Below are 13,078 nucleotides of genomic sequence, written 5' to 3' on the forward strand. Positions count from 1 at the left end.
GACTCCTGTGAACTCAATAACCACCAGGTTTTGCCTGCTCATCTGCCACACTTCTCTAAATGAACTATTTAAAGGTACATCAAAAGACTGTAAAGGCACCAGAAGGGCTTACACCACAATGGTACATGAAACACTCTCCTTTTAGTGCTCCTATTGATACCATAAGCCTCTATGTACCAAAAGAGCCTGGAGGGAAGGGGAGCAATGCCTGGTTGACCCAATGCAGTTGCCAAGTTATGGAGCAATTTGTCAAGAGAACGGTAAAATCACTTTCCAGGTATCCCTGTGTCTGGAATACCACATCCCAACCTCCCCAGCAGCTCCAATTGGTTTCTCAAAGGCAAACACACACGGCGAGAGGGGCATTTGAAGGAACTGATTGCTTCTGACCTGCTTGTGCAGAGGAAAGCACCAGTGGCATTAAGAAACTCCCACCCAATCCTTCCATGCTCTGTGCCAGAGGCCACGGCACCATCACTTCACCCACTGCTGCATCCAAGGCTCGGCATAGGCTGGAAGGGGCTCCACGTGCATGGGACGTGCTTTGGTCTTTGGTTGGCTGCTTCCTGCTGAAGTGTGTGTTTTCAACGCAGTGAATCAACAGCAGGTTGCCAGAGGTGGCCAAGAGGACACCCACCAGCAGCCCCAGCACAAGGGAAGGGTTAAGCATCCCTCATTCACACCCAGTTCCTCTTCAGCTGTGATGACTGCACCTCATCAATCTGTGATGTGGAAGCCCACGGTTTCTTTCTTTAATTCACTGATAAAGCAAGTTATCTACAATGATTAATTTGCATCAAACAACGCTACTACAAGTGGTGGCCTAAGGGGACCTTCGACAGAGCTCACGTCCTAAATCCATCTCTGCTCGCTGTGAAACACAGCTCCGCAATACACTTGGCTCCTTCATGGAATCCTTCTATCATTGACTCCACGGCTCTGTTTATTCCCACATGGGGACTATCCCCACGTGGGGAACAAACAGCACGCCCCAGCTAAGGAACAATTGATTCACCAGCTTTGAGTGGGGCGGGTTGAAACCTCCAAAATGAGGGTTTGTTATTTCACTTAACTGCAATACAATAGGACTATCTCAGATGGCAAGAGATTCGTTCCCTTAAAGAGCAATTGTGATTGATGAGAACAGTGAATGGAAGGAGGACAGTAAAATTAATGTGGAGCAAGAGGGGTCTATGGAAAAGAGAACTGGTCCAATTAACAGAATAATGAATTTCAGCTTGGTCGATAAATGTAATCATTTGGATCCAATATTCCTTGTCTTTCATAAACTCTTTGACCTCATGCTAACATGACATTTTGATTAGGGGGGGGGAAAAAAACCCAAACCCAGAACGACACAAAGCCGAGCTGTCAGACATCAAACAGATAAAAAACCTGGAAACTGAGAGCTCCCACAGCAACTGCAAAGAGGTAAAGATGGAGATGATGCGTTTCCCATGGCGCTCCATAGGGACAAGCCCTGCTCCTTCTGCAACCTGGTGTTTTGCCAGCAGCCTGAAGAAACTAGGAAAGCATCAGTGGTGAAGTCGGGGAGTGACACGAGCTCTCCTTGGCCACACGTGCCATGGAAGGTGATGTGGGGATGCTGAGCTCCATCAGCACGGTGCCAGGCTCGGCCGGGTGCGGAGGCCAGCACAGGCACATCACAAGAGATGCTCGTCGGAGGGGGGGGCTCCCCAGTCCAGCTCTATCAAGGCATCACAAGGACCCCAGGGTTAAGGCTTAAACTAAGCAGGTTTAGACTACAATGGGGCTTTTTTACAGTGAGGACAATTAGCTACGAGGAGGTTTTATCAGAGGTCGTAACAGGTTGTCCACTATTAACTTTAATCGTGAGGATAATCGGGAGGCTCCGGTTCGAACAGGAGTTACTTTAGGGCGGTCCTGCAGCCACAAAGACAGTCACGAGGGTCCTTTCTGCAAGCGTGTCACCTCCTGACATAACCTGGCCCCGCTCTGCTTGCCCTCTTTACCTGGTAGCTGCTGCTTAAACGAACGGACGCATCCGCACAGCAGCGGGATGCTGGATGCTGCAGGCGTGAACCGCGCCTGGTGCACGTCACGCTCACGGAGGTGGGAGCCTGGGGTCAGCAAGGGAAGCTCCAAGGAGCATAAGGAGGGAGCAGGAGGGCTCGGCCAGGTCCAGGCAGCGGCTCCCCCATTGCCCATCACTTGAAGACAGACGGAAACGTCGGGCAATCGGGAGACTTCATCTTCTTCATGAACTTCTTGAACTCCTTGTTCTTCTTGTCCCACTTGTAGATGGCCGTCAGCAGGTACTGGGTCTTCACCTGGCGGCCCATGATGAGGAAGTAGTGGCCGAGGTTGTCCAGTTGATGGCAGGGACAGTCAGCCCCGTTCTTCAGGTACAGCACCAGCTTCTTCAGGTTCTTCTTCCGGATGGGGCCCAGCTTCAGCGCCTTCCTCTTGCGCGGGACGATCATCTTGTCCCCGTTCTCCTTCTTCACTTCCTTTATGGTCATCTTCAGAGCTGGAAAAGAAGCCAGAGAGAAGGGGAAAACCAATGACTCCTGAGCAGTTGACTGGCACAAAGCCTCTGCATCCCCCTGCTTCCCTCTCCCAGTGATGGTTTGACCTGCTGGCCACAAATGGAGCCATCCCCATGGCCAGGTAAAACACCGATGGCCCTTCCCCTTTCCCTTCCCCAGAGCACGCCAAGGGCTTTTTATTTGAGAGGGAGACTTGCTCAAGCAGGGACATGCTCTTTGCTAGCAAAAAGCTGAGTAAACAAGGTGATTTCCCTGTTCTTTACGCATGGAGACTCTTGAAAGGGCCATTTAAAAGGTCAACCTGGCCTCTCAAGCATCTGTGTGCAGTCACTCCCAGCCCTTGGGTGGCTGTGGAACAGGTTTCCAAGCAGCAAACATCTCCACACCGGAGCAGAGAAGCCCCAGCAAAGAGCAGTGCGGAGGCAGCCACGTGCCTGCCCCTTCCACCTACATCCTCCATGGAAAAATACTTTCCTCTTTGGGTTTCAGCGTTTTCCCCCAGTTAATTCCACTCAAATCCCGCTGTTCCTTCAGCCATGACCATGAAGAGGAATTCAGGGTACATGGGAGAAACGATGAAAATGTGTTGTGCATTAGAGCATCGCTTCTGCGCCATTTGGCTCTGCCTCGGGTTTGGGGAGAAGCACATGTGGCCAAAAAATTACTAACATATTTCCATCATCCGGGAGTTCACTTCATAGCTGCGGATGAATAGCGCTCGGAGAGGTGATGAATTGTCTGCTGTCCCCTCTCATCTGCCTCTCAGAGCCTGTGCAGCAGACAATGGGCGGCATCCTGTGGCTCTGGCAGGGAGATTGGTCCCTGCAGCATCGTTCCTTGAAGTCTTGTTCTGCTGGAACTGGGAGCAATGAACGCACATTGCTCTCTGGGCAGCAGCTCTGCTCACCGTTCCAGACAGGAATGACAGCACAGTGACAGCCCTAAGGCAGCAGGATCACCCTCCTGCCCTCGGCCATGGAGCAATGGGATTTACCTGCCCGTGTGCCAAAAGCACCTGCTTGTGCTTGCCAAGAGCCCTCTCGTGTTGTGCTGCTCCTGCACAAGAAAACAGTCCAGGGCTGGAAACCTGAGCGAAGCTTTCACTGCATCTGTTTCCCAAATTGAGGGTGTTTAAGGAGCGGAAAGGACTCCAGCTTTAAGGAGCTAAAGACACTGAACCAGATCAGTTTGCAACAGAGCTGGAAAATGAAGCAAGTCGTTTTCAGGCAGCTCTAAGCTCCGTGACATTCATTGGGCAGCAGCAGCAGCAGCAGCATCCTGCAATGTGAACCTCCATTTCTTTCTCCTTTCTGACTCCAAGCACAGCGGTTGCCAGAGCAGGAGGAATGGTTTAATACCATTCATAAGGGACCCTTCCAAACTGGCTCGTTTGCAAATTGCTCTGCTCTGATCACTGCAAGTTTAGATCCTTGCTACTAAAGGAAGAAAACAATCTGGCAAAGGAGAAACCGCTCAGCTCCAAGTACCACAGCCTATGGGGGACAAAGAGGGCCCTATGCTGCAGGAGCTGTTCCCTGTGCACAAGCCAGGGATGCCCATAATGTCCTTCCCAACCCAAACCATTCTGTGATGCTATGATAACAGAGGGAGTTTGCACAACCACCCAGGTAAAAGTCAGCCTGGCTCAAGGAATACCAGGTTTTGCTGGGGACTAAGCAGTCACACAAGCCAGAACAAGGGCATGATAACCACTGCTCAGCTCTCACCCATTGCCAGTGACCTGGCTCCCGGCCCCGCTATTCAGGCCACATTCCCCAAGCTTTATGGGCACAACAGTCAGTGCAGCAGGGCTGGACCCGCAGCTCTGGCATCCTCCTGCCCATCAGCCCGAGGGCACGTTCATTCCCTGCACACCCAGCTCAGGAGCTCATCCACCACGGCAGCGGGAGGCAGCCCCTTGGCTCCCTAAGGCACAAAGGGCTTGGCGTGGGGAGCATCATGCGCCTCGCCTGGCATCCCCCCGGCCCTGGGAACACCGCAGCCAGCAGTGGGGAAGGCTCAGGCAGGATGGATCCAGACCTGGCTCCAGGATGCAAGGGAGCTGCCAAAGCAAACAGCTTCCTCCTGGCGAGCCCCAGCCCTGGGCTACACCGGGTCTGGTCAGTGCTGAGCAGAAGAGCAGGGATTGCCTCCGAGAGGTCAGGATGCGTTTGCTCGCACAGATTCAATCCTCAGCCATGGATACCAGCTGCAAGACATTGAGGTGCTGGAGCGGGGCCAGAGAGGGGCAATGGAGCTGGTGCAGGGCCTGGAGCACAAGTGTGATGGGGAACGGCTGAGGGACCTGAGGGGTTCAGATGGACAAGAGAAGGTGATGACCTTAAAGGTTGTTATCAATCTGGTTGATTCTGATTCCAGGGGTGGCTGCCCCATCACCAGCCACAGCTCCCGCTGGCAGGGATGCACCCCCCCTTAGACCAAGCCAGGAACGGGGCCCCAGTGACAAACAGCTCCTATGAGATGGTACCAGAGCTCTGTTATCCCTAATGCAGAGAGAACAGGGAGCACTGGAGGTATAAAAATGTCCCTTTTTATCCCTGCTAATACAAGTCTGTGTGTATGAAAGTGTTTGCTCGCTCGGACTCAAATTACTCTTGGCAACAGCAGCACCAAAGGCCCCGCAGAGCTTTGGTTGGGGTCCAGCCTGACAAAGCACAACTCGTGTTTCCTCACTTGGAACAATTCCTATCAACCTCCCTCCGGCTCCCGCTTCCCAGCGTGGGGAAAGAGGAATCCCAGGCAAACCGGGCACACTGGGTGAGTGCTGCCGACCCCAACCCCAGCACTCCACACCCCCAAGGGATGCCCTGTACCGAGGCACCCCACTCATTGCCATTGCAGGCACCAGCCCCTCTTCATTATCACGCTGCAGCCTGGGATCATCCCTGCTGCTGCTCTCCTGCCTGCATAGGCAGGGGCCCCATTCCAGCACCTCAGGGGCAGGGGAGGGAAGACGAGAGAAGGGAAAGCTCTGCTGCTCCTTCAGCCTCGCTGCTCCTTCCTTTAGAAATCACTCAGAAGGAGGAAACCTGCCAGAAGACACATTAGGGCTGTAAGGGGAGAAGGCTGCAGGCAAGGAGCTGTCAGTCAGGGGGAAAAACAAACAGCGTGTATTGATTGCACTGCAGTCCCCCGTGCAGCGAGAGCCCTCGAGCAGGATCCCCCCCGGACCCCAGAGAAAGGGCAGAAACAATAAATAACATCACTAAGAGAAACAGAGAGAGGAATGAAGCCAGGGCCAGCCCAGCACAAGGAGGGAGGAACAAGCCCTGGCTGCAGCACACGGAGGCTGGGGGATGCGGGGCATGGGAGGGCGATCGCATCTTCAGCCTGCATCCCCCCCGGGCTGCACCAAAAGGTCAGCTCCAGTTAGCCCAGTGCCCCCAAACTGGTCCTTCCAGTGTCTGAAGGGGGCTACAAGGATGCTGGGGATGGGCTCTTCATCAGGGACTGGAGAGATAGGACAAGGGGTGATGGGTTCAGACTGAAACAGGGGGAGTTCAGGTTGGAGATAAGCTCTTTACTGTGAGGATGCTGCCCCAGCAGCTCATCCAAGGCTCTGTCCTGCTCCCTTTTCCTCCCAGTCTCCCTATGCTCACAGCTGGATGCTTTCTTCCTTCGCTGTCCTCCAGACCAGCATCCCTCCCAGGGCTGTTACACAGCCACCTCTCACCCTGGTAGACCCATGGTGGACAAAGTGCTCCTCGTGTCCCATCTGTAACTGGGATAGAAGTGCAACCCCACAATAACACCGCTGCAGGGACCAGCGCAGCACACGTTAGTTTAAACATTTACTGTACACGTCTGGCTCTGGTGAGGGTCTGTAACCTGTCAACTGCCAGCGTTTGCCTTGGTGGAGGATGAGCAGGAGAAATCTCAGTTTATTCTAGTGCCAGATAAACAGCTCTCAGTGAGAAATCACCCCATGACAGCGACTAAACAAAGATCCGAGGGCCACGCACTGGGCTTTGCATCCTGAAGTCAATGCTGGGGCATCCCCAGGAGCATCCTGCACTGCCTTCCCTCACAGGGGACCTGCAGCACATCTCCTCACTTGCTCCAGCTGCGCACATCTGGAGGCAGCTCTACCCACACCCAGGACCCTCCTGGATGGGAGGAAAACCACAGTGACAGAAGGAGGAATGCAATGAAACCTCCATCAGTGAAAACCCACGCGAGCAGGTCTGGTGGCAGGGAGGAGCCGGGTGACAACAGCATATCCAAGCCACAACCAAGTCTTCCATCGTGAAGGCAGAGCAAGCGCTCTCCCCTCTATTTGCTGCTCCTGGTACCCGGTAACCCTATATCTGCCCACTGCTTGCCAAGAAACGTTTCCATCCTCTGGATGCTGTCACCACAATGTTTCCCCATAACCAACACGCTCTGTGGGCAATTCAGCATCTCCGAGGCCATGAATTCCTCTGGTTTGGCCCCTGTTCCCTGTTGTGTAACTGGCCCGAAGCTCGAGGAGGGTATTTAGCAGCAGAGGCTGATGCCAAGCATGGGGTTGAACTCGTATTGCACTTGCCCAACAGTGGGGCACCACCTCAGCTTGCTCCTTGTGTGGGGAGGCACCAGGTACGGCAGTGACCCATCAGCAGCGGAGGACCCCAGGTCTGCTGGGGACCCCATCCAGGAGCACGGAGCTGCCTCCAGTCTCTCCCCAGGGATGCAATGGGGCAGCTCCTGTTCCCCCCATCTCCTGCTCAGCCCCACGGTGGGGTGAAAAGCAAACCCCATTCCCAGCCACCGAGCTCACGCATCCATCACCCAGCACATTCCTGGGAGCTCTTACATGGGTGTTCCCGTCGATGCTTTGCTCTGTTAGGAAAAGCCCCGGCTGAACTCGGGGCTCCCGGCATTCCAAACCCGCAGGAGAGCAGACTTCATTTCCAGCAGCGAGGGGAACGCGCCGGCCCGCAGAGCACGTTTGGGTCTGCACAGCGCGCTCCGGCGCAGGGCATATCCAAGTGCTAATCCCCAAGGAATGCACACCTTGTTCAATATGCCTTTAACAACCTTCCGGGAAAGCTACATAGCCCAGAAAGGATGTCAAAACCAGCTCATTCTGGGTTTGATCTCAGAAAGCCAACCATTGTCCCTGCGATGCTTTTGCTTTTATCTGCAGTTCTGTTTACCTACAACTGTCTGACTCACTCTCACAACACGCTTAAGACACAGCTTTCGAGTAGCTCTGCGTTCTTTAAGCGTGGCTTAGGGTGTTTTACACCTAGGTTTGACATTGGATAAAGAGAAACCGAGCCGTAACAGCCTGGAGGAAGCTGCTTTACCCCTCCAAGCAAGCAGAATGAGAGCCCATGCTACCCATCACTCCTGCAAGCATATAGCAGCAGGGTTACGTTACAAACCCCACTGAGCCCACCAAAGAACAGGCACTGCTGCTTCTGCCCCATCCCCAGACCCACACCACTCAGTTCCCTGCTTGCAGCAGGCGCCCCACAGCATCCCTGCATCAGCGCATGACCCCACACTGGGACAGGGTGGGATGCTCAGCACTGCAGGTGGGTGATGGAGGAGCACAAGCACCGGGCCCCACTGTCCCCATCCCTGGGTGCACTGGGCTGCAGGAGCCGGACACATCCTGGACGTGTCCAGCCCTGTCCCATCCGCCACTGATGCGCGCCGACACTGACATCTAGAGGCACGCTGGCCTCGGGGAAGGACAGTGCTGCCTGCAGGCATGGCCACATCGCTGGTCCCAACAAGCAGGGACACAGCGGTCCAGCACCCAGCCGCAGCATCCCTCCGGTGCCCCCAGCATCCCTCCTTACCGAACTCGCTGGCACACAGATGCTCCACGATGGCCTCCGACTTCATCTCGTTGTCACAAGGGGGACACACGGTCGTTCCTGGCAAGAGGAGAGCAGAGGTGGTGAGGAGCTGGCTCAAGGGACCGGCTGCACCGTGCTGCGATACCGCTGCCCTCCAGCCTGCCGTGGGGTGCCAGCCCCATAGAGCAGCACCCTGCTGAGGGTCAGGAGAGCCTCCTGCCAGCCCCTTTCCAGCATCGCCATGGCCAGGCACAGGCAGTGCCAAGAGCGAGGGCAGGGCTGGCAAGGAGAGGGGTGTTGAGGGCCAGGCACTCGGCTGAGGGCAGCCGCTCGCCATGGGGCATGGCCCACAGCCCGCTCACGCTCCCTCCTTGCACTGTGCCAAGCAGGCACACAGTGCCCAAGCCCTGCCCGGCAGCAGGATGGTGCCCTCGTGCTGAGGGGCTGCCCCAGAGCCGGGCAGGGAGGTCAGGATTGGCTCCCCCTTAGTGCTGGGGACTGCCACATGGCAAGCCCATAGAGCAGCACTGGTTGGTGATGGACCCACAGCTCTCACGCCCTGCTTTAGAAGCGCCTCCAGCACAACCCCGTGAGCAGACATCTTCCTGTTTGTGTTTTGAGCCCGGCTACACCCTACAGCCCCATGGCTCCAGAGGAGCAGAGCCTCCACATCATCCCCTTGGGATGATGGTTTCCAGCCCAGGAGGTTTCATTGGGATCACATCACCCAGACACTGAGATCCGTTTCCAAGCTCCCATCTCCAAGTGGAGCAGAGACCACCCAGAGGCACGGATCTGTGAGGCTGAGTTGGCTGAGCCAGGGAGATGCTGCTCCTGGTCCAGCAGGACGAGGGCTCATTCCCACACAAGGGAGTTATTCTTGGGGCTGAAACATCTGCAGGTCCCTGCGTGCAGACGGAGCGCTCACCCCATCCAGCAGAACCCACAGCGCTGCTGGACCAGACACCGGAGAGCTCTCCCAGAGGGAGGGTGCCGAGCCACGACCCATGCCACCTACAGAGCAGAGCCTCCCCAGCCACAGCTGCCCCCCGGGGTTTCAGGCGAGACATTTGTTTTCTGTGGCTTGTTCTTCCCCTCTTGCCTCCCTCCCAACGGGTCCTGTGCCAAATGCTAATTCCTGGGGTCATGCACCACGTCTTTATTAATCACACATGCAGAGCAACCGGCCCTCCAATAGCCCCAGTGTCTGCAGGCCCCAAAAGCTGGTGCCTCCATCCCTAAGAGCCGCCTGTCTCCGGGGGAAATGCCTTTTCCACGACCCTAATGTCACGTTCACGCGTCCCAACCCAGAGAGACAGAGGCAGGAGCCAGACTTCGGGGATGTGATGACGTCCCCAACGCTCTATTTTTAACATCAGCATCAGGATGCTTCCCCCTCCCTCCCAGGCTGCACATTGGATGAGAGGGGATGCTACAGTGCCTGCTGCAGTGCCAGGAGTTAGGGACCGTGCTGGGGACCACCCTTAGGAACAGACAGGTACCTGCCAGCATCAGCTCATCCCCACACATCCCATTGTGCAAAGCACTTCCATGTGCCTCAGCAGCCAAAGGGCGCATTAGGACAGGGGCTGAGCCCACACGGGCCAGACAGACAACGCGCTGCGCCCGCCCTAAGAGCTTTCCAGGCAACCAAAGGAATGAAATGGGAATAAATTGGAAACTCGGAGTCATTGTTCCCTGGTGGAACACGGGCTTTGCTCCAGCAGCCTCAGGAGGGCTCTGGCACCACGGGATCCCACCGTGCTGCAGCAGGGCCAGCAGCCACCCATAGGGCAGCGCATCCCTCCCCTTCCCACAAACACGGCTGCCAGCCACGTCCTGCCAAAGCTCTGCTCCCCATGGACAAACCTCTTCCCTGTGGATGTCCCAGCAGCAGCCTCCGCCACGCACGCATCCCACTGCTGCATCCCTGCTGGGCCGGGGGCTGCCATGGTACCCAGCGCTCGCCATGGCAGGGATGCGCCTGCAGGGCTCACGGGGACACTGCCCCACACCAAGGGGAAGGGAAACGCTTCCCTCCTATGGGACACCCCATCACACCAAGGTCAGGAGCACAGCCACCTCCTGCCAGTGACACCTCTACTCCTAGCACAGCCTTCGCCTGCTTCTTCCCTGCTGACCGTTTTCTACTGCCTGGCTTTAGAGCCAGCTTACTCCAGGGGCAGGGGAAGGAATGTGTAATACTATATTAATCTGCAACTCCCCTGATGCATCCTGCGGGCCTGCAGGCTTTACCGCCTCGTGCTTAAGGAGAAAGGAATTCTGCAGGTCAGCTCTTTGAGAGGCAGGAACAAATTCCAATTTCGAGGTGTTAATGGGGGGGGAAAACACAGTGAAAGGGCTCGTTCTTACGAGTGCCCAGAGAAAAGGGGGGACACTGCTGGGTTCTGACCCTCTTGGAATCAACAGGAAACACAGCCCAGTGCTCAAGACCAAAGGGGTCCCACCTGAGCGTCCCACCTCAATGGTGCCATCAAGACAGGTGATCAGTAAGTTAAACCACACAAGGAAAAGCTTTGCAGATGCTGCTTATTTAGAAGCCTGTTCCCAGGTCTTGGGTGATTAATGCAGACATGAACGACCAGCAAACAGCTCAGACACTGTTTTGGACCTTGGAAGGGGGGCAGCTCTTCAGCAAGCTCAGATCTGGCTGCCCAAGGAGCAGCTTGGCTGCAAGCCCTAGGGAATAGAAGTGACCTTTGCACCCGCAGCACAGGACACGGCTGTGGTCTTGACCAAGGGTCTAGGTTCACACGGGACAGATGAATTTAGAGCCTTCCTGGAAAACAAAGAGCTTCCTCCAGCCATGGCGTTAGCGAGCACAAGCCATGGCAAGGAGGCCAGCGTGGGTGCCGCCGGGGGGAGAGGATGGATCCAAAGGGAGCAGCCAAACCTCAGCCCCAGCACGGGCACACGCATCTCACCCCCTTGCCTCCACATGCCCCTGTCGAGACACAACAGGTTGCTCCCCTTCTGTTCCATGACTCTGAAGGATGAGTCCCGCTGGGATGAGCAGGATAACCCCTGCAGGCTGCGGGAGCGCTCCCAGCCCAGCCCAACGTGAAGCCTTTGTCTGGGATGGTAACTGCACACAAGTGGTCACTGCAAAGGGCCACCTCCCCTCCAGATGAGCTCCAAACACAGCACAGAAGCCACAGGAGGTGCTCAGCCCCATGAGTGGGTCCCCCCCTCCATCCCCTGCAAGTGAAACCAGGAATGCCCATCCCTTCCAATGGGGCTCCGGACACGGGGAAGCATCGCTCTCTGCAAACATCCCTCCCTGAGCGCTCCGATGCGGAATGCCGGAGCGGCACCGGGATAATCAGTTACTGTGAGTTTTGAGCAGCAAGCTGCACTCATTGCAACTCGCACAAACAAGGCAGGCTGGCACTCAACAGCCCTGCCACGCACATGGCAGCAAACAAGAACCACGTCCCCTTTCCCCAGCCCCTTCTTCTCTCGCCCCAGGGCTGCTCAGGAAGCAGGGATCGCTCAACACTGTGCCGGTGTTACTGTCACTACTGACCCTGGTCAGGCAGTGTTTTTGGGGCAAGGGAGACACATCGCACATCCTTGTGCTGCCAACAACAGCAGGAGTCCAGCTCGGGAGAGAAACCACTGCCAGGGCAGAGCAGCACCTGAGGATGGAGGGTCAGAGCCCTGGTCCATCATGGGGACCAGAGCAGCCACAAACCCCCCGTGCCCCTGCACCATCTGCCGCAGGGCCTGGCTCTGGGATAGAGGGATCCTGCCCTCCTTCCTCATGGGCTGCAGGACCAGAGTTCAAGTGAGTCTCCTCCTGCCCCAAGACCCTTTTAGTCCCGCACAGCCCCTCCTGGACCAGCACTTGCCCCATCCACCCAGAGACAAGCACCAGGAGCAGGGCTGCAGCCCCGCTCACACCTTACCTTTGGGCCTGGAGACCTCGGTGGCATTGGGGGCTGTCATGGCAATGCAGACGTCATCCTGGGGGAACTGGTCACACTTGAGCATCTCGGGCCAGAAGAAGCCAAAGAACTGCATGACGGGCTCGCAGGAGTCACGCACGGCCTCGCAGAGCCAGCGGCACGGGTACACCGGCCGGTCCAGGCAGACGGGGGCAAAAAGGGAGCAGAGGAAGACCTGGGTGCCCATGTGGCAGTTCTTATTGAGCAGCGGCACCCAGCTGCTCGCCTGATGCTTCACCTCGGCCATGGTCTCGTGGTCCAGCAGGTTGGGCAGCACCATCTTATCGTAGCCCACGCTGTGGCACAGCCGCAGGTCCGCGGGGATGGCCACGCACTGGTGGGGCTTGGCATAGAACCGCCCGCCGGGGTAGGGGCCCAGGTCGGACTGGTAGCTGACATAGTCGTACTCGCTCCCCCCGCCGCACGCCACCAGCCCGGCGGCCACCGACACCAGCGCCCGCAGCGCGGCGCCCCGCACGCTGCCCATCGCCGCCACGGTAAACCCCGACGGCGCCGCCCGCTGCCGGGGCCCCTCCGCTGCGCCCTGCCCGGGACCCCCCCCCCCTCCCTCCCTCCCTCCCCGTACCCGTTCGGAGCCCCCCCAACCCCTCCGCTGCCACCGCTCCCGCCCCGGTCCCGGTCCCGGCCCCGGTCTGGCCCCGCCGCGCCGCGCCGCGGGTTTGTGAGCCCCCGGCAGCCAATCAGAGCGGCGCCGCCCGCCGCGCGCTCTCCCGCGGGTGTCAATCAATGGCCTCAGGAGCCAATC

The 13,078-nt window shown here is 57.1% G+C and overlaps 1 protein-coding gene across 1 annotated transcript; it reads right to left on the reverse strand.

Annotated features, from left to right (window-relative positions):
- Positions 1 to 1,623: 1,623 nt before the first annotated feature.
- On the reverse strand, positions 1,624 to 12,849 carry SFRP1 (secreted frizzled related protein 1). Its single transcript, XM_062621052.1, has 3 exons — positions 12,274 to 12,849; positions 8,345 to 8,422; positions 1,624 to 2,512 (listed from the first exon to the last, which is right to left on the reverse strand). The coding sequence occupies exons 1-3, from the start codon at positions 12,797 to 12,799 to the stop codon at positions 2,190 to 2,192; spliced, it is 927 nt and encodes a 308-aa protein (XP_062477036.1). The 5' UTR covers positions 12,800 to 12,849; the 3' UTR covers positions 1,624 to 2,189.
- Positions 12,850 to 13,078: the final 229 nt, after the last annotated feature.

Source organism: Pezoporus occidentalis, unplaced genomic scaffold (assembly GCF_034315485.1).
Source record: "Pezoporus occidentalis ecotype Australia unplaced genomic scaffold, CSIRO_AGI_Poc_V1 ctg226, whole genome shotgun sequence".
In the NCBI taxonomy this organism is placed as follows: domain Eukaryota; kingdom Metazoa; phylum Chordata; class Aves; order Psittaciformes; family Psittacidae; genus Pezoporus; species Pezoporus occidentalis.

Bases quoted from the DNA above. Each gene is read 5' to 3' on its own strand.
- SFRP1 (XM_062621052.1), bottom strand. From the start codon at position 12,799: ATGGGCAGCGTGCGGGGCGCCGCGCTGCGGGCGCTGGTGTCGGTGGCC. The intron at 8,423-12,273 runs GTAAGGTGTGAG...TCCTCTTGCCAG, and splicing joins CGAGGTCTCCAGGCCCAAAG to GAACGACCGTGTGTCCCCCT. The intron at 2,513-8,344 runs GTAAGGAGGGAT...CTTCTTTTCCAG, and splicing joins TCTGTGTGCCAGCGAGTTCG to CTCTGAAGATGACCATAAAG.